This window comes from Danio aesculapii, chromosome 6 (assembly GCF_903798145.1).
Source record: "Danio aesculapii chromosome 6, fDanAes4.1, whole genome shotgun sequence".
NCBI lineage: Eukaryota > Metazoa > Chordata > Actinopteri > Cypriniformes > Danionidae > Danio > Danio aesculapii.
Window position 1 is genome coordinate 59,434,103 of NC_079440.1, and position 27,907 is coordinate 59,462,009.

At 37.1% G+C, this 27,907-nt stretch overlaps 1 protein-coding gene across 1 annotated transcript in view; it reads right to left on the minus strand.

Moving 5' to 3' along the window:
• LOC130231272 (cadherin-22) overlaps positions 1-27,907 on the minus strand; it is a 326,609-nt gene that overhangs the window by 84,639 nt on the left and 214,063 nt on the right. Inside the window, exon 3 of the mRNA XM_056460760.1 lies at positions 1,731-2,633. Coding sequence (XP_056316735.1) covers positions 1,731-1,958 — 228 coding nt within the window. The 5' untranslated portion in view covers positions 1,959-2,633. The remainder of the gene's footprint in view (positions 1-1,730; positions 2,634-27,907) is intronic.

Genomic DNA, 27,907 nt, shown 5'->3' on the forward strand with positions numbered 1-27,907 from the left:
TTAAATGCAAAAACAAACAGATTTAATTTACTGCAAACAATGTTGGATTTTGATAGACGTTGGGTGCTAATATGATTTCATTCTTTAGAATTTGCAAAGAATACTTTTCTGAAATTATATTATTAAGCAGAAAGTTCAAATGTGCGAATATAAAACCAACTTCACCCCAATTTCCACCAAAATGATATCAAGATCTTAAGCTGTTTTAGATCGACCCATATAGATGTAGAAGAAATTTACAGTCAAACATGTGCTTGATCTGTCCTAGTCAACTGGCCGGATGCTACTCGCACTTTTTAAACAGCATTTAAGAGTTGTCTCATTTAAATGCGCAACACATTCTTCTCTCTTGGCTTTCATTGTGCTGCAATAGCTTTTCCTTTGCATGGAAACACAAGGGGAAAGAGTGCAAACAAACATATGTACAGCAGAAATCAAATTATTAGCTCACCAGTTATTTTTTCTAATTCAAACATTTGCCAAATGATGTTTAACAAAGCAAGGAATTTTTCACAGTATTTCCTATAATATTTTTTCTTCTAGAGACTTTTATTTTGGCTAGAATAAAAGCAGTTTATATTTTTATTTTTAATTCCATTTTAAGGTTATTATTATTAGCCCCCTTAAGCAATATTTTTTGCGATTGTCTACAGAACAAACCACTGTTATACAATGACTTACTCTAATTAATAACCTAGTTAAGCCTTTAAATGTCACATTAAGCTAAATAAAAAATAACTCAAGAGGTCTGTTACCACTACATAGTTTAATTCATTATTGTAACTTAAAAATTATAAAATGCTGATTAGATTAAAAGAATTATTTTATTTAGTTTTCAAAACAGGAAAATATTGATAATTACATCAATTTAAAAATGCAGCTAATTTAAAGGTAAATATAACTGTCAGTTACTTTAAAACAATATTTAACTTGTAGCAACTCAATTTTTCCACACTAATTGAGTTGTTTTGTGTTTTTAAGTACACACACTGATGTTTTTTGTTATTTTTTTATACTAATAATATGGGACAGCACATGTTTTTGTTTTGTAATACAATGAAAACCTGTGGTTTAATACAAACAAAAAAATACCAGAAAACAAAAATGTTGTTGTTAAATGTATTTCTTACAAGCATAAACAGTAAATTTGAAAACAAACAAAACAATTCAACAATTTCAGCTACTTAATTTAATTAACTTGAAATTAACTTGAATAATTTGAAAATAACTTGATAACTACTTAATTAACTTGAAAACGTGCATGTAATTAAGTACATAACACTGGATTTGTTTTAAATTGTAATTAAAAAAAACTAATTGAAACAACTTATTTTCTTAAGTACTCGACTTAAACATTTGAGGTTTTTGCTATGTAAAAATGCCTCTAAATTAAGAGGAAAAGATTTGGCTAACATAATGTCTGACCTACATTTTGTTAGATGTTGGCGTAACTTGAATATATTAATGCAAACTGTTGCGTAATTTTTTGTTTTGTTTTATCTAAACAATATTTTTTAGAGTGTAGTATCTAGATGTAAATATCTAGTCAAATATTATGTGCTGTCATCATGGCAAAGATGAAAGAAATCAGTTATTATAAATTAGTTATCAAAACTAATATGTTTAGAAATGTGTCGAAAACAATCTCTCAGTGAAGCTGAAATTGGAGGAAAATTATAGAGGGGGGGCTACTAATTCTAACAACTGTATGTGACAAAATGCAGTCCTACCTTTCCAACATAAAGTGGCTCCGTCCCGGTGTATTCCTCCACAACGAAGAACTGATTCCAAACCCATCCCCTTTTAACCCGTTCATGCAACATCGACCATTGCTCAGAAGCTTCTCTTGTCTTCCCAACACTAGTCCTTACGGTCTGACCCGACAGCCATCCGCAGCAATGCAAAATTCCCAGAGTCACCGCCAAAACCTGAGCTCCTCCTCTCCAGCGGGGAGCCATGTTTAAAAACTCTCTGGTCTCTACATGGAGCAGAAGTTAGAAACTCGTTCAGGGTGAAGTTTTCCTCCTGATTGCTTCAGAAAAGCTCCTTGACTCTGGGGTTGAGGAAGGTAAACGAGAGTTCACTGCTGCTCAATGAAACTATAAATCCAATAGCTTTTTGGTCATTTTTTTTAGAATGGAAGAGGCCACTGGGTCCTCAAGAGGGCATTTAAGAAGAATCTTTCTTGGAAAGATGAGGCCGTTTCGGTGATACACAGCTATAACTCTCCTCCGTTCTGAAATCAGTGTTGGGTTTCTCGATGATGGAGTACCAATCACAAAGCCATTGAAGTCCTATTTCTGCTGGAGTCAAGCTTTAAGTTGAACAGCTACTAGGAAATACTGCAAACTTCAACACTGACAGGTGAAAAATAAAAATATGTTCTGGCACACTCTTAAAAATCCCATTGCAGGTCTGGAACTCAGTTAGAAATGATCACGTAATCCAACAGCTTCCTTAACTTCCACGCGTGTCCACCCCAAATCCAAATGCGCAATAGGGAATCCTCAAAATCGACGATGTTAATCAAAAGTTGAAGCCATCATAATCCCAATCTCTCCTGCATCATAGTGGCTTCTTGACCTGCACGGTTGAGATCGTCCGAGTTCCTGTTGACCTCAGTAATGGATTGCCTGTAAAAGAACGAAGATAACTGGTTAGACATGCAAAAGAGCATACGTAGAAGCAAATCCACACGCAGCTCTCTCCAGCTCCGAATAATTGATAGTGAAACAAACTGTATTGATTCTTGGCTTTTCTTCCAGCATTCTCATTCCTGCTAAACATATACAGTACATAATTCAATATGTGCCACTGTGAGTTTGCTTTCCTCTCCTACACACGGCTCAGAATGGTTGCGGGTTTAAATTTCTCGACTTTCTCTCGGACTGCAGCAAGGAAGCGCACCTTCATTTAGGTGATCTACCTGAAAAGCATTTCTCAAGGCAGAAACCTTCTACTCAGCAAGAATCCGGATAATGTGCTAAGCCCAAGAGCAATGTCTTCTGTGTTAGGGAGCCAGGTGTGGTTGCAAAAGGAAATAGGGAGGTTTATATATCACAAACTTGAGCCCGAAGCATCTGTCAGCCGAGCTGCGGCCCACGGCAGACGGCTTACACTGGGGGCTATCTGATTAATTGCATGAGGGAGCACTAATTGGATAAAAGTATTAATCAATTAATTCAATCCATTAGAGCGGCAACCCTAATGCTTAAGACAAACAGTGGTCAGGAAGGTGAAGATAAGCTATGGCCCTATTGTGCGTCAGCCGAAGCGCCATTGGGCAAGGGGAAATGATTAATGGTCTTTGAGGCTTTCAGAATAAGAGAAAAACAACAACATTTAGTATGGCTGAAATGTCACAACCTCAAGGCTAAAAGATTACAGCTCCTGCGGACGAGCGCGGGCCAAGAAAGGCCCTTCAGGATATTAGTTGTTTAACCTTTGGCAGACGCTTCGTGTCTGGAGGAAGGCCAACGTGCGGTTCGCGTTGTGTAGCTAAGACATAAACATCCCAACACAGAAAGCACTTTCTAAATACCAGTTGTTTTTGGAGTGAGAGATGATTGGAGAGAATAAAAACAGGACAGTTGTCTTGAGAACATGGTAAAATTAGCACACATGCAGCATGTTTACCACGTCTGAGTGATAAAATCACCTCATTATCGCACTTCAGGAAGACGGTTTGGCCTAGTGATCTTATGTTTATGCAGACAAAGAGTATTAAGAGTGACAGGCTGAGAAAAGAATGTCCAGATATCATTTTAATGCTGAAAATACAACATGCAGCTTACACTAATCCAACCTATTGCAATCCTATTGCATAGTACTTTTAGGCCCAATCCCAACTAAATTTTTTACCCATACCCCTTCCCATTGGCCCTTGAAACAAAGTGTGGTTAAATGAGAAATGGGGACACTAAGAACTGTGTCCATCAATAACGCACATCACATGACAGTAACTACTTGAACGCCCACAAACTTATAAACAAAGAGTTGCTGTCATTTCTGGAGGAGATTCACCATCAAGACCAAGTTGTGAATTACTTCAGAAGAGCAGCGTGATCAGACGATCATTATCCAGAGTATGATCATGTGTAGAACAGCCATAAATGAGGTTGGTGTCGTGATCTCGTTCCTTTCGAGTGCGCATGCGCATTAGCTTGGGCAACCTAAAAATATGTCAATTTTGGTCGATTCAAACGTTTAGAAACGAAACATATGAGACAGATGATGTTTAATTTTATTAGTGATTCCAAATGTGTAATGTAATCATAAACTTGGCAAACATTTGATGTTTCCACATTCAGATAGAATAATCGAGCATACTGCCCGAGGGGCGTTTCAAAGATGGCCGCCGAGTGAAATGACTTGCCTTATAGGGAATTTGACTGTGCATTTACACTATGGCAATATTCATCTATGTAAACACAGGCCAACAACTTTAACGTATACCAGACACTGTAAACAGGTCATTCCCAGCCATGAGAGTTTTCTAAGTGGTTATCAACCCTACTGAAAAAACCAGCTTATACCAGCCTAAGCTGGTTGGCTGGTTTTAGCTGGTCGACCAGCCTGGTTTTAGAGGGGTTTTGACCATTTCCAGGCTGGTTTCCAGCTAAAACCAGCTTGACCAGCCTAACCAGGCTGAGAGCCCAGCCAAATCCAGCCATGTCCAGTTTGAACCAGGCTGATCAGACTGGTTTTAGCTGGATTTAGCTGGTCATTTTCCAGCCTGACCAGCTAAGACCAGGCTGGAAATGGCTGGAAACCAGCCTGGAAATGGCCAAAACCCCTCTTAAACCAGGCTTGTCGACCAGCTAAAACCAGCCAACCAGCCTAGGTTGGTTTAAGCTAGATTTTTCAGCAGGGAAGGTCTGTCGATAGGTTCGAGTGTCATCAAGTGACAGATATGACAGTATTTTATGGGACTACTACACAGCAGTTATTATTATGGATTATATTTAGCCAAATTTAGCGTTTTTTAAAAGGTTTTTTTTGTTAAGCATTTTTTGTTAATCCCAATTCTACCCCATAGCCTTTCCCCTTACACCTTTCTCATTTTGCACGTTCATTTGAAGCGGTAGGGGTGCTCCCAATTCTCTTTAGCTTGAAGGCTTAGGGCTAAGGGAAGTTTTAGATAGCCCTTGAGAAAGAGATTTTTCAGGACCACACTCGAAACCAAGGGGTACAAAACTTACCCAGAATACACCAGCTACAACGGCAGCATGAATTGTTTACAATAAACAAGCTTATGTTTTAATACATTCATTACCGCTTTCGTGTTTTACTGTCATGCTTTACTAAATGCTAAAGTAAAAACCGCTAAATTCCGTTATCTATAATCCCTAATGATAACTCCTGTATTTTATTCCCACAACATTCTGACACTTGATGACACTTGAATACCCTGTCAGAACAGTCTAGTGGCTGGGAAAGAGCTTTGCTATAATATTAATGTTGTTTTCATGTTTACATAGATGAATACCCTGCTGAAAAATCCAGCTTAAACCAGCCTAGGCTGGTTGGCTGGTTGACCAGCCTGATTTTAGAGGGGTTTTGGCCATTTCCAGGCTGGTTTCCAGCCATTTCCAGCCTGGTCTGGAAAATGACCAGCTAAATCCAGCTAAAACCAGCTTGACCAGCCTGGTTTAAGCTGGACATAGCTGGTTTTGGCTGGGCTTCCAGCCTAGCAAGGTGGTCAAGCTGGTTTTAGCTGGTCATTTTCCAGCCTGACCAGCTAAGACCAGGCTGGAAATGGCTGGAAACCAGCCTGGAAAAGGCCAAAACCCCTCTAAAATCAGGCTGGTCAACCAGCTAAAACCAGCCAACCAGCCTAGGCTGGTTTAAGCTGTTTTTTTCAGTAGGGTATGGCCACTGTGTAAATACACAGTACAGTTACCAGCTTATTGCCACATTATATTGTTATGATACCATGATATAGTTGCCTTCAGTGATTTCCTGAAGATAAATACCAAAAAAAATGACACAACTGGAATAACTACAGCAGTCGCTGCCATAAGTCTCACATGAAGTTAAACATTGTGAGGACATATGATGATGTGTGCAGGTGTTGTAGTGGTGTCCTATATCCTAAAACATGAACGCCCCTATGAATGTTATAAAACACTTGATAATAAAATATAAAATACTTAATAAAACACTTAAATTTGTGCATCTCCTGGCTCGCGTGTGCAGCCATGTTACCGTTTTACCTGGTGTTTTCCTGGAAATTTTCACATCCCATGGTTTATTGTGTGGTCCTGGACGATCTTCATTTCGAAGGCTATTTAGGCCCAATCCCAACTCTACCCCATAGCCTTTCCCCTTACACCTTTCTCGTTTTGCACGTTCACGTGAAGCGGTAGGGGTGCTCCCAATTCTCTTTAGCTTGAAGGCTTAGGGCTAAGGGAAGTTTTAGATAGCCCTTGAAAAAAAGATTTTTCAGGACCACACTCGAAACCAAGGGGTACAAAACTTACCCAGAATACACCAGCTACAACGGCAGCATGGATTGTTTACAATAAACAAGCATATGTTTTAATACATTCATAACCGCTTTCGTGTTTTACTGTCATGCTATAATAAATGTTAAAGTAAAAACCACTAAATTCCGTTATCTATAATCCCTAATGATAACTCCTGTATTTTGTTACCACAACATTCTGACACTTGATGACACTTGAATACCCTGTCAGAACAGTCTAGTGGCTGGGAAAGAGCTTTGCTATAATATTAATGTTGTTTTCATGTTTACATAGATGAATACCCTGCTGAAAAATCCAGCTTAAACCAGCCTAGGCTGGTTGGCTGGTTTTAGCTGGTTGACCAGCCTGGTTTTAGAGGGGTTTTGGCCATTTCCAGGCGAGCTTCCAGCCATTTCCAGCCTGGTCTTAGCTGGTCAGGCTGGAAAATGACCAGCTAAATCCAGCTAAAATCAGCTTGACCAGCCTGGTTTAAGCTGGACATAGCTGGTTTTGGCTGGGCTTCCAGCCTGGCAAGGTGGTCAAGCTGGTTTTAGCTGGTCATTTTCCAGCCTGACCAGCTAAGACCAGGCTGGAAATGGCTGGAAACCAGCCTGGAAATGGCCAAAACCCCTCTAAAACCAGGCTGGTCAACCAGCTAAAACCAGCCAACCAGCCTAGGCTGGTTTAAGTAGTTTTTTTTCAGTAGGGTATGGCCACTGTGTAAATACACAGTACAGTTACCAGCTTATTGCCACATTATATCGTTATGATAACCATGATATTGTTGCCTTCAGTGATTTCCTGAAGATAAATACCAAAAAAAATGACACAACTGGAATAACTACAGCAGTCGCTGCCGTAAATCTCGCATGAAGTTAAACATTGTGAGGACATATGATGATGTGTGCAGGTGTTGTAATGGTGTCCTATTTCTTAGGGGTAAATTTTGAAGGGGTAATGGTACAAAAATAGAATTGGGATTGGGCCCTTAGTCCCATGCCTTCAAGCTAAAGAAGATTGTGACACCCCGACCCCTTCATTAGATTGGGCTTTACTACCATTTATCAGATGGTAAACAGTGAAAGTACAGCTTCTGTTTTGATCATGTCTGATGCAGTTCCTAAAGATAAACACACAGATTTCAGCTGGGTTTCTAACTGAGCTTATTGGCCACCTGCAGAACGGACAAATGCTTCTCTTGAAATGGAAACAATCTTTATTTACCAAACCAAAGGTTTTCTGCACTAACTGTTATTTAGTTTTGATGCTAAGGGGCTGTGACATGTGTGACATTTAGCTACGCTTCGACTACCATCTCAGGTCAAGCGGTGATTCGGGTCACACTTTGCATCTAAACACAGAGGACCAAAAAAATAAGCAAAGTTCAGGACAAACGAGTGATCCCTAAAATATGTGCAGTGTTTGGAGCGTGCGAGGGTGGCTGACTACAAAAAGAAAACATCAGAAAAAGTCTATTATGACTTCAAAACACAAGCCAGAAAACGTGCCAATCAAACGAATCAGCCAATCAATCAAAAGCATCAAACGGCAGGCTTTTACATCGCATTGATCAAACGTAATACGTTCCATGTTTCAAATTAGCATGCAATGTTCTTGTCCTAAAAGGCAACTTCAAGGTTTGCTTGTTTATTCCTTTCACCTCAAAGAAAAACAAACTATTTAGAGTTTCCTGTAGATCCTCCAACAAGTTCATATGATAAATTATAAACCATTTATATCAAATGTTTGCTCTGGCTGAACGCACACTACTGAAGCAGTCTACTGCTCCAAACTCTCAACGCTTTGGTGGTTAAAAGAGCTAGTTAAAATTTCTCTTCAAACAACCACAGTTACTCTTGAAATTTTCATGATGAGTATACACACATCACCCCTTACTATGGCCACATACACATATACATGAGTAACGAGATTCTCCCGCCTTCATTTTTTAAATAACCTCTGTTTTGATCATTTGTGCATCTAAAACTCCACATTCATAACCCTTTTCAAGAGTTCACACTTAGATAATGCTCGACTATGATAGCAGGTTTGGCATGCTGTCCCGGGAGAGAACCCTGAGCTCGCAGATAGATGAGCCCAAGGTTCCCGCCTGGTCAATGAGCATTAGGAGGGATACGAGATCAGTTGTTTCTCGAGTGCCCCCTTTTGCCATGTATGCGTTAAGTGCTTGTGACTGTATTACGATTCACTTATGTACATGTTTTTACACTGTGGGAGGAAACCGGAGGACCTGGAGAAAACCCACGCAAACACAGGGAGAACATGCAAACTCCACACAGGGAGTGCCGACTGGCTCAATTAGAACTTGAACCTGTGGCCTTCTTACTGCGAGGCAGCAGTGCTAACCACTGAGCCACAGTGTTGTCCGATCATGAGAGAGTAGGAGGGAGAAGGGAAGGATGGGGGGGGGTTTTCCAAAAACGAAGATAAGGAATGAAGTTTAGGCAGGATATTTATAGTAGTTTTAGAATGATCTGATAGGCTAGCTAATGATTAGCAATGAGGATCAGGTGTAGTCAATCATATCACGTGCTCCTCTCGAAATTAGTTTGTGAAACTTCACTTAGTCGCGATATTATCTTCAGCAAGTTTAAACTCTAATGGCGTACTGCTGCTTCTCACTCAGGGCTGTTTAAGCTAATGAGGGAGAGATCATAATTAACGTGTGAGGCTTTCTCCCTCTGATAACATGCATAAAGGGAATTAAATGTCAATTAAAGCCTTTATGCAGACTCTAAGTGTGATTATAATTTTATTTTATTTTTCCAATTAAATTCAAGTTGAATGTGTACCACTGTTCATAATAATTATTGTTTCAAAGCAGCTTTACAAAAGGTGCACATCAGGGGTGTCGCTAGACCCAATTTGACACATGGTAACTAATAGCCAGTGCCCCAGTAAATGCTTTGACATATGATTTACTCCATATGCAAGTGTATTTATTAGGAATGGTAATCCCAGGACAAAGCTGCCGTCACACTGGGCTTTTCTCCCCATAGACTTCCATTCATACACACGCGAATGCGTCAGACTGGAAACGCAAGGTCATGCGTCAAGTTTCGCAGGTTGCTGCGGTGCAAAGTTCAAGCTTGGTGAACTCTGACCTGCAAAATTGCATCAGTTGACTGCGTGAGACCAATCAAGGATCAAAACATGACCTTTCTGAACAGAAATTTAAAACATGGAGCAAATCGCTGGCTTTTTTAATGTTCAAATATCTTGTTTAATCCCGGCCCTTTTCGCAGCGCCGCACGACAGAATTTCGCAAGCTCAAACTCTAGCGTGACCGCAGCTTAAAGATGTTATTCTCTATGTGCAACTGAACCTATGCTGGTGAAAGCAATGTACTTTAATCAAAAAGCAAACTGATGCATCGCCGCATGTGCGCAGAAAACCATACCCTTATTAACATGCATGCTGAAAAAAATACCGACTGCTCACATGCCCCTCATGCATTGTGAAACCGGCATCAACAGACTTTTATGTGGAGGTGTCGGCACGCAGTGAGTTTTGCAAGTCGACAAAATTAAAGTTTAGATTGATAGATAGTGGTGATAGAAGTGATAGATTTTTTTTCTTTGTATGAAGCAGGAGGGATGGCGAGGAGGTGAGGAGGTCAAGGAGGTAAAACGTAATAGGCCAAATTATCTGCAATTTGTCAAGTCTAAGAAAACAGATAATTCTATAAAACCTTTTGTTTTTATTCTTTAGAATTGTCTATAGAATTTCATTCAAAATAAATTATTATTCATGCAAAAGATTTCTTAAATGATCTTAGCATATCACTCCAGTTGTGTCTACATTATTTTCCAGTTACATTTAGGATTAATTATTTAGAATAATAATTGTATAATAACAAGATTACTTTTATTTATTCATTTATTCATTCATTTATTTATTTATTTATTTATTTATTTATTCATTTATTCATTTATTCATTCATTTATTTATTTATTTATTCATTCATTCATTCATTCATTCATTTATTTATTTATTTATTTATTTATTTATTTATTTATTCATTTATTTATTCATTTATTTATTTATTTATTTATTCATTCATGTATTCATTTATTTATTTATTTATTTATTTATTCATTTATTTATTCATTTATTTATTCATTTATTTATTCATTTATTTATTTATTTATTTATAATAATTGATGTCAGAATTATTAGCCTCCCTGAATTATTAGCCCCCTGTTTATGTTTTTCCCCAATTTCTGTTTAACGGAGAGAAGATTTCTTCAACACATTTCTAAACATAATAGTTTTAATAACTCATCTCTAATAACTGATTTATTTTATCTTTGTCATGATGACAGTAAATAATATTTGACTAGATATTCTTCAAGACACTTCTATACAGCTTAAAGTGACATTTAAAGGCTTAACTAGGTTAATTAGGTTAACTAGGCAGGTTAGGGTAATTAGGCAAGTTATTGTATAACGATGGTTTGTTCTGTAGACTATCAAAAAAATATATAGCTTAAAGGGGCTAATAATATTGACCTTAAAACGGATTTAAAAAAATTTAAAACTGCTTTTATTCTAGCCGAAATAAAACAAATAAGACTTTCTCCAGAAGAAAAAATATTATCAGACATACTGTGAAAATTTCCTTGCTCTGTTAAACATCATTTGGGAAATATTTAATAAAAAAAATAATAAAATTCAAAGGGGGGCTAATAATTCTGACTTCAACTGTATGTACATATGCCCAGTAAAGCTTTATGTCTAGCAATGCCCCTGATGCACATTGTGGCATAAGCCCACTTTAAGTATTTGCATGATTACGTTGCATACAAATCAATGCATATGTGAGAACAAAGGTAGATTACCATCCCACAGAGTAAATAATGCAAAATAAAATATTGCATTTTGTTGTGAACAAACAGCCAAACTGAATAGGAAAAAATTTCAATTTTAAAAAATACCCATAAAACCCTATAGACTGGGCCATAGTATAATAATAATAATAATAATAATAATAATAATAATAATAATAATAATAATAATAATAATAATAATAATAATAATAATACATTTTAATCATAATGTGCTTTTCTCAGTCCCAAAGCGCTAGTATGAACTAAACAGCAAGAAATGCAGTTTTAAAGAGCCCCTATTATGGGTTTTTGTAAATGACCATTCATGCAGTGTGTACCACAGCACTAAGTGAATAAAAACATCCAGCTGAGGTTTAAAAAAAACCTGAAAAAGTGAAAGCGCACCATGTTTAAAACTATTGATTCTTTAACAAAATAGTCGACTCAGAGTCGAATAAATGAATTGAGTTGGGTTCAGATTTTATGCTTGAATGCGTCAACGTTGATACGGTATCACCAAATATGAAATGCTGGTTCCGGTTAAACGTGAACGAGCCTTTCCCTTCAGACACTAGCGGAGCGCGGAGCACGGGACTGATCATGACATGAAGATGACGATCACTGACAGATGGAGATTCGGCTGTGGGGAATGAAGGGTTAAAGTTTATTACAATACGACAATATAGCCAACCTAGTGCTGTGTTTATTCCTGTCATTTTTTGCTGATTTTTGATACAATATCCTACGCTGCAGCGTGGGATTCGTCTGCCGTTTGCTATTAAAGGAAGGAGAGACTACTATGTATAGGACTTTGTCAGAGACTTTGTCCTGGTGGTCTTATGGACCAGTTTCTTCTTCCTCCGTATCATACCATGTGTAATTAAAATAAAATTTAATTCACCTTTATTTGTACAGCGTTTTTACAATGTAGATTGTGTCAAAACAGCTTCACATAAATCTCTTGTAATCACTTATCTATTATAGATCCGTGCTTGTAATGCATCTCTCAGGTTAAATCTGAAGGGGCTATTCACATATTGCGTCCAAAACCAGGATGAAAACGCTTTATCCTTTACTGATTTAAATGCGTTTCTGAACTTGCGATCCTCTGCTGTTTGCCACCATCAGCTGTTCCTACACACGCGCTGCCAATTTTCAAAATAGTTGTACTTTTGCCACTGTGTGGATTAATACTGAATGCGTGTCGTTGTTATTACTTGGGGTTAGGTTTAAGAGTATAGGAATATGCTGGTGTTTAACTGCATTGGGCTCTCACATACTCCGTGCTACTTCATAGCCATGTTGGACGTTTCTCTCTGTCTTGCGCTGAACCCAGTTGAGCAATCACAACAGACTGGGTCAATCAGCGCAGATTAGCTTCACTTCAAGGAGGGGTTTGGGAACAAATGAATCGCTAAACAAATCATATGGGAGTCGTTGGGATAATTAGGTAAAAATAAATGCATATTATAAGACAATGAGAGTGTGTTTTGACCTTGCACGCATATCAGCCAGTTGTTGAAGACTCCCCAAACCAAAATGTCACCTTTTTTAATGCAAAACAGGGGCTCCTTAAAAATTACTGTTAAAACCCTGTAGACTGGGCCTTTGACAGAGTACGGAGAGGAAATGAATGAATAAAAGGATCTGGCTCTTCAGCATTGGCTATTATCTTGGCTATGTAGAACAACGTCAATTAGCAGGTTTTTTGTGGAAAGGCTGATGGTGTGAAGCTCAGCCTGGTCTGATACAGTCGTAATGCCTCTGCTACCACCCAAAACGCTATTGGCAAGCCGGACGCACTCATTCGTGACCTATTAGGTCGTGGATTGATTATAAAACATGGCTGCTACTTCTCATCAGACGGCAGCCGGAGAGCAGAGGCCGTGACAGCCCGAAAACGGAGCCAGAAAGGAGACTGATCACAGCCGACTGATGGGCTTCAGGCCAGAGACAGTCTCTCTCGCTCTCGCTCTCTTTGACAATCTCCTTTTCACCTGCATGACATCCATCCCTTTAATGGGAAACACCGGCTGTCTATTAGCCACTGCTGCACAAACAGCCACAAACACTGGAATGGGGTTAAACGCACTCATATACAGGATTTTTTTCCCAATATTTTTTAAAGCAATGCATTACAGTGCTTTGATACTCATATTATGTGTTATTTAGTTACTTTTTGACCCTTTAACATCATCATAGCCACCTGGTTGACTTTTTGTTCATAGATTATTGTTAAATATTGATTAATAATTAAATGGCTTATGCTGTGTTCACACCACATGTGGAATGCGCGGATAAATCGCGCTATTCGCACGTAAAAATTCACTTCAGAACAGACGCGGATTTGCATGATGGGCAGGGCTTCTGTCTGCCCGGTGACTCTAGCTTCATTGCTAAATGGTTGATTTATTGATTGATTGATTGATTGATTGGTTAATCGATGTGTTTGTACGTTGGTTGATTTGATTGGATGATTTGATTGGTTAGTTTGTTGATTGATTGATTGATTGGTTGATTGGTTGATTGGTTGGTTGCTTGGTTTGTTGATTGGTTGATTGATTGATTGATTGATTGATTGCTTGCTTGCTTGCTTGATTGATTGATTGATTGATTGATTGATTGATTGATTGATTGATTGATTGATTGATTGATTGATTGATTGATTGATTGATTGATTGATTGATTGGTTGATTTGATTGATTGATCAATTGGTTGGTGGATTAGATGGGTTGATTGTTTTAATTGATTTGATTGGTTGATTTGATTGGCTAGTTGGTTGATTTGATTGATTCGACTTGGTTGGTTGATTTGATTGGTTTATTGAGTTGGTTGGTTGGTTGGTTGGTTGGTTGGTTGGTTGATTTGATTTGTTGGTTGATTTGATTGCTTGATTCTTTGGTTGAATGATTTGGATAATTGGTTGATTTGATTGATTGATTGATTGGTTGATTGATTGATTTAATTGATTTTATTGGTTGATTTGATTAGGCTAGTTGGTTGATTTGATTTGATTCAACTTGGTTGGTTGATTTGATTGGTTTATTGAGTTGGTTGGTTGGTTGGTTGGTTGGTTGGTTGATTGGTTTATTGAGTTGGTTGGTTGGTTGGTTGATTTGATTTGTTGGTTAATTGATTTGATTGCTTGATTGTTTGGTTGACTGATTTGGTTGATTGGTTGATTTGATTGATTGCTTGATTGATTTGGTTGGTTAGTTGGTTGGTTGAATTACGAACTTACGATTACTCTTAAAGTGACAGTGCACCCAATACTGAAAATGTGAGCTTTTTCTTCTATTAAACACAAAACAAGCTATTTGGAAGATATGTTGGAAACCAGTATCTAATGACATCCACAGTATATATTTTCTGTACTATGCATATCAGTCATTACCAGTTTCCATTCTTCAAAACATATTACTTTGTGAAAAAAGAAACTCTTATAAAATAGTAATCTATTACTTTACTAATTAATTGAATAAAAATTACATTTGATTTTTTAACTCACACTACATGTAATGCATTACCCCAGACGCCGCTCAATTATACGATGTGCTTCCAGCTTTGGGAATCGGAAATATCCGGCTTTGTCAAAAATGGTTCAAAGAATAAAATGAGAAAAGTTCCAAGACATCAGACTGATTAAAATCTGGGAGGGTTTTTTGAAAAGGAAAAAGCAGTATTTGGAAACTAATAGCCTGGGGTTAATAAGCTGTGCTGGCCCTCTACTCCGGCTGCACAATGTTTTGATGTGTCATCCGATTATACGTTTGCCAAACACTCCCTAAAGCCTGAATCAACGCATGAAAGCTCTCATCAAAGCCCAAACCACATGGACTTCTAATGACTGTGGTCGTTTAAATGAACCCAGCAGCCGGAGTCAAATCCAGACACCTTCACTATGGCAATCTGGCAAATAACATATATGTATATAATACTGACATATATGTATACATGTATATATATATGTGGATATATATATATATATATATATATATATATATATATATATATATATATATATATATATATATATATATATATATATATATATATATATATATATATATGTATAGATATGTATGTAAATATATGTATAGATATGTATCGATATGTATATATATATATATATATATATATATATATATATATATATATATATATATATATATATATATATGTATATATATATATATATATATATATATATATATATATATATATGTATATATATATATATGTATATATATATATATGTATATATATATATATGTATATATATATATATATATATATATATATATATATATATATATATATATATATATATATACATATATACATATATATATATATATATATATATATATATATATATATATATATATATATATATATATATATATATATATATACATATATACATATATATATATACATATATATATATATATATATATATATATATATATATATATATATATATATATATATATATATATATATACATATATACACATATATATATATACACACATATATATATATATATATATATATATATATATAAATCAAATTAACATTTTCCACAAATACAACTGCTCTCAAATACAAAACAAGACTATCATTAGCAGTGCATAAAGTGAATCAGCTCGTGCTCATCTACAAACCCAAATATTTGTGAATGCGCCATCAATTAGCAGCACTCACAAACACCTGGACAAGCCTCAATACCTCCAGTGTGGCTTCACTCCTGCATTTGGCTGCGACTCTGAGCTCTAGAGACCAGCTATTATGCCCTGGAATGGGGATCCGGTTAGAAGTGGCCCTGTCCAAGACACGCCACCATTTCCTTGGCCACTTTCCTGAGCGTGTTCGAGGGGCCGAAAGTGGGCTCGATTGGCAGACCACGACGGCCGTAATGGATTGAGCATCAAGAGTAAATGGTGCTGGAGCGTATGCTGCCTCTCATTAAGCCTCGTGTTTGCTTACAGGACATAATGAGAGGAGACGTATATTGTCACAGCCTTAGAAATAGCTGCATGCTTAATTACGTTAATAGTAGCTTGCAGCCTCCTCTTACATTCGCTCTCATTCGCTCACTACTGTTAGACTTTTACCTCCAGCTTCTTGAAGAAAAGAACGGTTCTTTATGGTTTATGTGGTTGCATGAAGGAACTTTAACTATGCATGACATTATTTGGTACTTATATTGAAAGATGTTCTTAAAGGGGTTATGCAAAATTCACTTATAAGGGGTTTAAACCAACACAATCTCACGACAATTCGTAACTTTTTGATTTAGTGGCTAATTCGTACAAATTCGTTCAATCTAATTCGTACAATTTAGTACGATTTGCTCATCTGCCAATGACGGTTGGGTTTAGGGGTGGGATTAGGTGCCACGCCTCCTTTTTAAAATCGTACAATTTCGTACGACTGAACTCGTACAAATTCGTACGAATTACCCACTAAACTGTCAAAACTTAAAATACTTAAGTTTTCTCGTGAGATCAGGCTGGTTTAAACACAGTTGTGTGGCAACAGTGTGTGAATATAGCTAGCATCTAAAGGCTCGTACAGCCTTTCGTCAGCCTTTTTTCGAGACGTTTTTGTGGTTTCAAACCCAACCGATTGTCACTGGCGTCAAGCAGAAGAGTATACAAAATCACACCTTGACGTTAGATGGCGCAACACAACAAGCTTCTGACACCCGCTTGTAACACCGAACGATTGTTGTTAAAGGGCCACGACACCAACCCCACCCCCCCAGCCCCACAACCCCCCAACCCCCGTCTCATCAGAGTGTTTTCACACCTATAGTTTGCCAAAAGTAGGGAAGGGGGTGTGTCTAGCTCTGTTTAGGTGGGAGGGTCAGGGGAGGGAAAGAGGGAAGGTGCATAAAAATGGGAGTTTCTGTTTGGGCACGCGCTGATTTTCACCGAGGCAATACAAACACACGCGGGGAGAAAGACAGTGACTGTGTTTACATGGACAACAGTTATCAAATTATTTGCCAAATGATTAATTTGTCTACTTTAACTGCAGCTTGGCACTTTCACTCTCATTCAGGAACATTTCATGCATGCTCCCCATGACAAATGAGTTATTGGATGCGAGGAACTGCTGGAAGAGTGTAGCTTTTTTTAGGGGGGTTTAACCTTTAATTTCAATAGAAAAGTGGAGATTACAGATAGGAAATTATTGGGAGCAGAGAGAGGCGAAGGGTCGTTAAAGGACCTCAAGCCGGGAGTCGAACTCGGGTTGCCGTGAGCACCATGGTGTTGTATGTTTTTTTTTTTTTTTTAGGGGTTTTTAACCTTAAATTTGAATAGGAACAAAATCATCACTTCCTGATTAACTGGTGCCAAATATCAAGAGTAAAACCTGAATTTGCTGCAGTAGGAGAAGCTGCGTAAACCTTTTCTTCATTAAATAAATGACTTGCACCTCAGAAGGCACGGAGTGAACGTGCGGTGTCATTTGAAAGCGTGAGACGTGGCGCACAGACGCTCTTGATTCTGGAGGTCATTAATAATATAATAACACTAATACTGAAAAGGTTAAGGCATTTTAGAATGACCAAAACATCATTTCCGATGTTTTACAGTTTGCTCAGCCTGCTGGTTTGTTTATTCGCACACATTTTCATCATCACATGATCTCTTATAACAAATTCACATGATTTTTTGATGTGCACACTGGAATTTGATGTGCACACTGGTAAAAGTGTTTCATTGTAGTATATGTGAATCTTTTCTTATCGAATAAAAAGTTTATCCTACTTGGTTATCTGCATGTGTTTTTTATGCGCATTTTCAAAATGTATACGCATCTTAGCATTTCCATCAACTGGTTTTTCATGCGCATATCACAAATGCGCATTAAAATATGTGGGTGGAAACGTAGCTACTGATCAGGTACACCTCATGTGCTTCATTCAATGTTTGAATGCCATTTTACATGACATTTATTGCCATACTACTGAAAGCAGCAGCAGATAATTCACCTCAGATCTGGAAAATAAAATAAGCCCTTTGAAATTGAACCATTTTGTTGGAGTGCAGTGAGTGCACTATTCTGTGCTTCTGAATGGCTGTATTTAATTAAATTGATGTTGTGTTTCGTCTGGCGCAAACAGTTGTAGCGTTTCATCTAGCGTGTTATTAGGACATGCTTTATTGAGTAACCTGCTCACCTAATGTTTACGTTCGTAATCTTTATAGTATTTGCTATATTATTTGCTGTTACTGTCTATCAGAGGTCGCTTTTCAGTCACGGAGGCATACTTTAAGAGCCTTACAAACTAAATGAATGAATTGATTAATGAAATATGCTGTTTCACACAAAGGCAACCTAGGGTGCTGAAATATAATTAGCTAAACTGGCAGTCAGCAGGTTAAATGCACTAAAACAAAGACAGACGTTCTGGGGTCTCTCCTCACCACCATCAGATTTTTAATGACCACAGAAGGTTAGGACCTCGGTTGACGTCTCATCCAAAAGACGGTGCTCACTGAAAGTATTCACCTTATTTTTTGCAGCCATTTGAATCTTTTTGGCTCGAGACTTCCGGTCTCGTTCACTTCCATTCATTTTTAGATGTTAAAAACAGCTCGTTTTGCTGCTTGATCTTGCAAACTGATATTTTCTTATTATATTATTCTGCATTTTCTGTCTAGTCATGCAAACACTTGTTTGTAGAGCAAGTAGTTTGATTGTTTTCTGCCGTTTAGTATTTCTAGTAATTTCTCCCATAGGCGACTGAACCGGAAGTTCTAAAACAATCGCAAAAAACGAGCGCACTTCCGCATTGAAGAATGAGGTCAATATTGTCCCCTTCACATTACTGGGGCATTAAGACTCACACAGATCGCAGGTTGAGCACCCCCTGCTGGCCTAACACAACCATCAACAGCAATCTAGTTTTCCCATGTGCTCTCCCATTCAGATACTGACCAGGCTCAGACCTGCTTAGCTTCAGTGAGAAACCGGTCTTGGGCTGCATTTTTTTTTTTTTTTTATTAAAATAATTTCAATTACAATTTTACATGGTAAAAAAATACAATACACATTAAAATATCATTTGGAATCAAAACATTAAAACTGTGGTAAATTCCAGTTCATTTCTTGAAAAACTTGACCTGCTTTGTCCATCAAAATTTTGTGCAGTTCACCTAAATTGTTCTCGTTTTTATAATATATATACAGTTTTTCCACATATCCTTCTGTTTTCCTCCTTAAAATTGCCCATACATCCATCACAATTTTCTCTTTTTTTTGCCACAATTCTCCTTTCCCACATTGCATTCTTCATCAGTATTATACATAGGTTGACAATTTCCTTATTTTCATTTTTCTTATTCCATCCCAACATCAATACTCTGCTCCGTTCTGTTTCATTTTCATCCCAGTCTCCAAGTAGTCCTTTCAAGAGTTCCCACTTAGATATGCTTGGCGTATAAAGCAGGTTTGGCATGCTGTCCCGGGAGAGAACCCTGAGCTCGGAGATATTTGAGCCCAGGGCTCCCGCCCAGTCGATAAGCATATCAGGAGATCCGAGATCAGGTAGGCCTCGAAAGCTCCCCCTTTAGAAAAGGGAGGAAAAGGAGGAGATGGGGTGGAAGGGGGGATTCTTCCAAACGAAGATAGAAACAGTAGGGAGAAAATGATCCATTTATAGTAAACTAGGATCAATCTGATTGGATTATTACTGATTACAGATGAGTGGCCAGACGTGCTCAATCATATCACGTGCTCCTCTCGAAATTAGATTATGAAACTTCACTTAATTAAAACTTTACAATCTTTTAAAATTTTTTCTAATTCTTGACAATATAAAAACAGGTGTAAAAAACCCTCTTCTTCTTCTTGACATACTTTACACATTCCACTTTGTTCCATCCCTATCTTGTTTAAAATTACATCTGAAAATATTGCTTTGTGTCTAATTAAAAATTCTAGACATTCGACTTTTGTTTCTACATACCTTCCTTTCAGGTTTCCCCATATCTCTCATATGCTTTTACATTGTATTTTTCCATCCAATATTTGTTTGCTGTTGGTTCTTTAAAAACATTCTCTCTAAAAAAAACAATATGTTTCACAGCACATTCTTTAAAATCATACATGTTTTCACCTATTTTCACATACACTTCATTTGTTTCTTTTTCTCTTTCAACATTATCTATGCTTCGTATCCATTGTTTTGGAATTGCCTGTTTAATTATGTCACGATTTTTCTCAATTTCCCTTCTGCTGTATTCCTCTTTCGCCTCCTCCATTGTGTCTATACCATATTGTTCAGTTAAAAAGCCTTCTTTAAATTCATATAACATGTCCCTTACTTTTAAAATCCCAACTTCTATCCATTTCCTAAAAAATAAAAGCTTCCCTTAACTTAAAATGTTTTTGTTCAAGAAAAGAGGTTGGTTTAAAATGTTTTCCCTTCCATGTGGATTATATTCCACTTGTGTTTTGTTGTCTTGGGCTGCAGGGTGACATGGCTGTTGTCTTGGTGATGTCAAGTTGTCATAACAAACAATGTCATTTTTGCATTTAAAATGTCATAACTGAGCAAATGACACTTAATAACAGTTGTCATTCTCATGCATAAAATTTACATTCATGACGTGTGTCGAATCATGACTATAAAGGTTTCATGACAGCCTTTATGAGCATTATGAGTAAAGTGTGGCTGATTAACGCTAACTGTTTACTTGCTCTAAAAATAACCTTTGACAGAGAACTTTTTTGTAGTCTTTATTTCTGTATTTTTTTTAAGCCTGTCTTCGCTTTCCTCTGTTGTTCGCATCTCCTGCACCCTATTATTTCCTGCATGCCCGTCCATCTCTCTGCAGGCTTTTCACCCTCTGCCAGCTGCACAATTACTCAGTCTCTGGTCTCGGGCTGACTGAAAGCCTGGCGCTGACCAATGACCATCAGCGGAGGGCGGGAAAAAGAGGACGAGATGCAGCCGCTGGCAAAGACATGAGGAGGTTGTCATCCAGCTGACAGATGCCCACGGCTCCTGGGGGCTTCGCTGCGGGCACGGGCCTCTGCACTACTGGTGCCAGGCGCGGGGTCAGAATGTGCTCGCTTGACTTCAGCTGTTCACCCCTGCTGGTGTATGCTGGAACTACACCAAATCACCAGACCACCAGGCAAAAATACCAGCGAATCTCCTCCACTAAATTACTTAAAGTGCACCTATCATCCAAAATCAATGTTTGGAAGCGGTTTATGTGTAGGTATAGTGTGTCTACAGTCAGTAGAGAGTGATATAAACACTAGACCCTATTTTATCATTTCCTGATGTCCAAAATTCTACCCACTGATATTGATTGACAGGCATACATTGCCATGTCTCAGTATTAACACATATGAACATGTCCACAAGACAGGATTTGCAAAGAAACTGGGATTATTGCTTTAATAAACGCTTCTACATTTTGTCGACACCAATAAACATGTGACAAAAAAATCTCTGACCAATGTTTGCATGTATTGAAAATGCTTATGCTAATATTCCAGCAATAATATGAGCTAAGGGATATAAGAAATGATATAGGACCCAACACAAGACTTGTTTTTCATCTTGGCTCTACTGGTGCCAGGTCAGACTGCCAGGTCTACTGGTGCCAGGTCAGAGTGTGCTCGCTTGACTTCAGGTGTTCACCCCTGCTGGTTTATGCTGGAACTACACCAAATTACCAGACCACCAGGAAAATATACCAGCTAATCTCCTTCACTAAATTACTTAAAGTGCACCTATCATCCAAAACCAATGTTTGGAAGCTGTTTATGCGTGGGTATAATGTGTCCACAGTCATATTTGAGTGATATAAACACAACAAGTCTCTATTTTTAAATTCCCTGGTGAAAATAGGATCCAAATCCCACCCACTGATATTGATTGACCGAAACACATTACCACGTCTCAGTATTAATGCATATGAACATGTCCACGAGACAGGATTTACAAAGAAACTCAGATTATCGCTCTAATAAATGCTTTTTCATTTTGTTGGCACCAATAAAGATGTGATAAAAAAGCTGACGCTTCATGACAAAAATCTCTGACCAATGTTTGAAAATGTTTTTGCTAATAATCCAGCAATAACATAAGCTGAGAGACATAAGAAATGATTTAAGATCGCATATAAGACTTGTTTTTCATCACGGCTCTACTGGTGGCAGGCACGGAGTCAGAGTGTGCTTGCTTGACTTCAGCTGTTCACCCCTCTTGGTACATGCTGGAACTACACCAAATCACCAGATATGTGTGTCTAAACACAACCTAGTCTCTATTTTTTAAATGTCCTGAGGTTAAAATAAGATCCAAATCCCAGTGATTTTGAGGGTTACCACAATGTGATGTAGCAGTGGGGTTTTCCCCATCCACTGATTTTGATTGACAGCCTCATATTCACATGTCTCAGTATTAATGCATATGAACATTTCCACAAGACAGGATTTGCAAAGAAACTGAGATTAAAATATATGTTCTAACTCTCTGTGAACAAACTGCATGTCAAGAAGTGCTATACTTTGTATTTTTATAGCATTTTTAAAATCTACTTTTTGAGCTACAGTTGAAGTCAGAATTATTAGCCCCCCTGAATTATTAGCCCCCTGTTTAGTTTCCCCCCAATTTCTGTTTAACGGAGAGAGGATTTCTTCAACACATTTCTAATCATAATAGTTTTAGTAACTCATTTCTAATAACTGATTTATTTTATCTTTGCCATGATGTCAGTAAATAATATTAGACTAGATATTCTTCAAGACACTTCTATACAGCTTTTTTAGGCAGGTTAGGGTAATTAGGCAAGTCATTGTATAACGATGGTTGGTGCTGTAGACTATCGAAATATATATATATATATATATATATATATACCTTAAAGGAGCTAATAATATTGACCTTAAAATGATTATTAAAAAATTAAAAACGGCTTTTATTTTAGCCGAAATAAAACAAATAAGACTTTCTCCAGAAGAAAAAATATTATCAGACATACTGTGAAAATTTCCATGCTCTGTTAAACATCATTTGGGAAATATTTTAAAAAGAAAAGAAAAAAAAAAATCAAAGGGAGTTTAATAATTCTGACTTCAACTGTATGTAATTCATAACTTCTGGAATGAGCAGCTGCATAGTGTGCACAACTATAAACGAGTACACTTCAATCACACAATAGGAATCCTGCTTTGTAGACGTTAAAACAGGTTTATTTTTTACAGAATCTCAGCTGTAATGGATTTCTATTTAGCAGCAGATTTAGCTGTTTGATGGGCATCTGTGTGTGTGGCTCATTTATCTTACTGTGATATTTGTAACTGTGGGTCTCTGTTGCATTGTCTGAGTTGGTGTCTGTCTTTTTGCTGTATTTACCCTAATATCCGACCCTGATTATTCTTCTCTGATAAGAAATGACAAAGAGTAGGTGCTGGGAGAAGCAACTTTGAGTGGGCGGGGAGAGCCAGCTCATTTGCATTTAAAGACACAGGTGCCCTCTGACATGAAAATAAATGATCCGGTGGGCATTATAACCTGAAAATTGTAGGTTTTATGACTTTTTTTTTTTTGTTAAACACAAAAGAAGATGTTTTGAAAAATGTTAGAAACTACTGTTCAACAGAAAATGAAACTCAAACATTTTCGTGACAAGTAAATGGTGAGTAAATGATCACAGAATTGTCCGCTTTGGCTAATCTATACCTTTAACAAACAATTCTTCATTTTGTCGACACTAATAACCTCTTAAGGCCCAAGGTGAATTTTTACATGCATTTTTATTTCTCTTTGGTATTTGGGCTTATTGGAACCTAATTAGAATAAAACCCTAAGTATCATCTTTTGATACGATGTACTTTTAGAGAAAAATGATGTGCACATACGTGGACTCGTGGTCCAAATTTACATAAAACTTTTTCCTGAATTTTTTTAATGCATATTTTTTAACTTGCTTTGACTATCAGAGAGTAAAAACACATTTTTTTCCCCCCATTTTAAACAGTTAAAAATAGGGTTTGGGACATTAAATATGCTGCAAAACAGTTGCAGGATGACACTGTATGTCTAAAACAAAATATAAAACATTCAAAGTATTTTAAATATCCACTTAAGAGCTAAAATGTGCTGTCCACATATGTGGACGTTCAAGCCCTAGGAGGATAAAGAAGTGATTAAAAAAGCTAATGCATGTATTGAAGATGTTTATGCTAATAATTCAGCAATAATATGAGCTGAGAGATAAAAGAAATGATATAAGACTGCATATAAGACTTCAATATTGAAGTGCAGTTTGTCTTCTTAATGGACTGGCAGATTTTTTTTCACTTGCTTTTAACATTAAGGTGAATTTAAAAAAGAAAATGACTAAATGCACCTGAATAAGACATTCAAATGCCTGAATATTAAATGTTTCTTGTTTCAAGGTAAAAGGACCCTCTTTTTTCCCATGCACAGGGACAGTTTCAGACTTTATGTTATAAATAAAAATTACATTTGCAAGCATTTTAAAATGCAAAATATGATTAATGTTTGACCTTAATGTCACACGGTTTAATTCTCGGTTAAAATCAAAAGCAGTAAAAATGAATGAACTGACTGAAAGAACATATTGGAAACAAATATGCAAATATTTCAGTTACGCGATTAGATCCAATCGATGAGATATACTATAAACATACCTTAATTATACGGTTTGGTTTCAAAAATATTACCTTGAATATGTGTATGTATGAAAAACAGCTTTGGACCCCAGTGTTGGACCGATATCCAAAACACACTTGCAGCCAATCAGCTGTAAGGAGTACAGTGATGGTTGATGAAACTTCAAGTAGATAAATATTTGAAGTTCATTCATTCATTCAATTCGCCACAGTGGAATGAATCGCCAACTGTTCCAGCATATGTTTAACACAGCGAATGCCCTTCCAGCCGTAACCCAGTGTTGGGAAACACTCAATCACTCATTCACACCCACCCACACACACACACTATGGTCAATTTAGTTGATTCAATTCCCCAAGCGCAGCATGTGTTTGGACTGTGGGGGAAACCGGAGCACCCAGAGGAAACCCACACCAACACGGGGAGAACATGCAAACTCCACACAGAAGCGCCAACTGACCCAGCTGAGACTCGAAGCAGCGACCGTGTTGCTGTGAGTGCTAACCACTGAGCCACCGTGCTGCCCTTGTTCCACAGTATTCTTTCAACAGACAATAGCTATGCTTCCATCCAATGATGTGAATTAAATGTATGCACATAACTGGAATATCCCATATAAGACGCGCAAATAAAGCAGCGTTTCCATCCAAGTCGTCAAAGAGAACAAAATAGTCACTTCCTGATTAACTGGCGCCAAATATCAAAAAGGAGAAGCTGCGTGAATCTTTTCTTTATTTAATAACTGACTTGTGCCTCAGAAGACATATGCGACGCACAATGAAAGCGTGGTGGTATTTGAAGCCGTCAGACTCAGAGCACAGATGCTCTTGACAATTCTGGAGGTCATTAATAATATAATAACACTAATACTGGGGTTTTAGAAGGACCAAATCAACATTTCAGATGTTTTACAGTGTGCTCAGCCTGCTGGTTTGTCCATTCACACACATTTTTTTCATCACATGATCTCATAACAAAATCACATGATGTCTTTAATGCGTATACTGGAATTTGTTCGGTGTTTCCATCATAGTTATATGCGCATATCAAATTTCTTATCGAATACAAAGATTATCCTACTCAGTTATGCGCATTTTTTCTATTTTTGCAAATAAAAAAGGGTTGCCACAGCGGAATGAACCACCAACTTTTCCAGCATGTTTTACACAGTGGATGCCCTTCCAGCTGCAACCCATTTCCATCTCTGGAAAACATCCATACACACTCATTCACACACATATACTACGGACAATTTAGCCGACCCAATTCACCTATACCGCATGTCTTTGGACTGTGGGGGAAACCGGAGCACCCAGAGGAAACCCACGCGAAAGCAGGGAGAACATGCAAACTCCACACAGAATAATAATAATAATAATAATAATAATAATAATAATAATAATAATAATAATAATAATAATTTGTATTTATATTGCTTTTTTCTCAGACTCAAAGCGCTAGAAATGCCAACTGATCCAGCTGAGGCTCGAACCAGCGACCTTCTTGCTGTGAGGCAACAGCACTACCTACTGTGCCACTAAGTTGCCCTGCTAATGTATATAATAGATCAAAATAATACATTTAGCAGTATATTTCAAAATTAAAATTTTATTAAAGATTTTTCTTAATGTTTTTCAGTCTATCTGCAATAAAATGAATGAATATGACATGAAACCAAAACATACAACCCCCCCCCCCCCCCCCCCCCCCCCCAAAAAAAAAACACTAAGAAATGAGCAAACCCCTAGAGATGAGCAGAGATCGGTGTTTGTGCAGCTTTAATTACCCCTTAGATGAGCATGAGGTTTGTGCCAGCAGATCACAGTGTCAGTGTTTGGCGTTTAGCACCATCATCATCTCCCCTCAACAGTGCTTACAGGCCCTCTGAGCTCCACTGTCAGCTCCAGTCTGAGCATTCAACATCACAAACACTGATGAGAAACCCATGCAGTTTCATCTGAAACACACACAGACACTTGATCCGCATTTCCAGCTGTCTGAATCCTCAAATCAGCGCTCTCCAAACAAAGACCAAACGCAAATGCACATTTAGAGAATCATTAAATTGTCCTATCATTAGTTTTGGAATATTCGAATGCTTATTCACTCATAAATAAAGCTACATAATCTGTCCCTGGGGTGGTAGATTTTCAAAAAGTGCACTTTTGTACATTACAGGTGCACATTGGTACTTTAAATGTACACATTTGTACATTTTGGGTACACTTTTGTAACTTTAAGGTACTACTAGGCACAATCTTGTACTTCTTATGTATTAATGTTAATAGTATGTACTTTTTAAGGTAAAAACATGTGCACCTATACAAGACAAAGATTTACCTTTTAAAAAGACACTGCTGTGACAACTTTTGTATCTTTATTTTATAGAGTGTGTACAGTATGTTAGGGAAAATATTAAATGATTTTTTTAAAAGAGCAACAATCAAGAGAAACAACAAATATATAAAACTGTTTACTTTTTTGTAATTTTTGTGTGCAATATTTCACAAGAATTTTCTTTTTATTTCTAAAAATTTTTCTATATTTTCTAATTTCTATATTCTATATACAAAACATATAATCTATATGCACTCGGGAATTGATAAAAATATAAACTTTCAAAATGGGATGTACTCATTAATGCTATGTACTATTTATACACTGTAAAAAATGGCCGTGATTTCAACGGTAAAAAACTCTTCATATATATATATACCGTTGAAGTCAGAATTAATAGCCCCCTTTGAATTCCCAGATGATTATAGATGAAGTTTTTACAGAAAAAGGAAATTTTCACAAAATGTCTGACAATATTTTTTCTTCTGGAGAAAGTCTTATTTGTTTTATTTCGGCTAGAATAAAAGCAGTTTTTAATTTTTTTAAAAACCATTTTAGGGACAAAATCATTA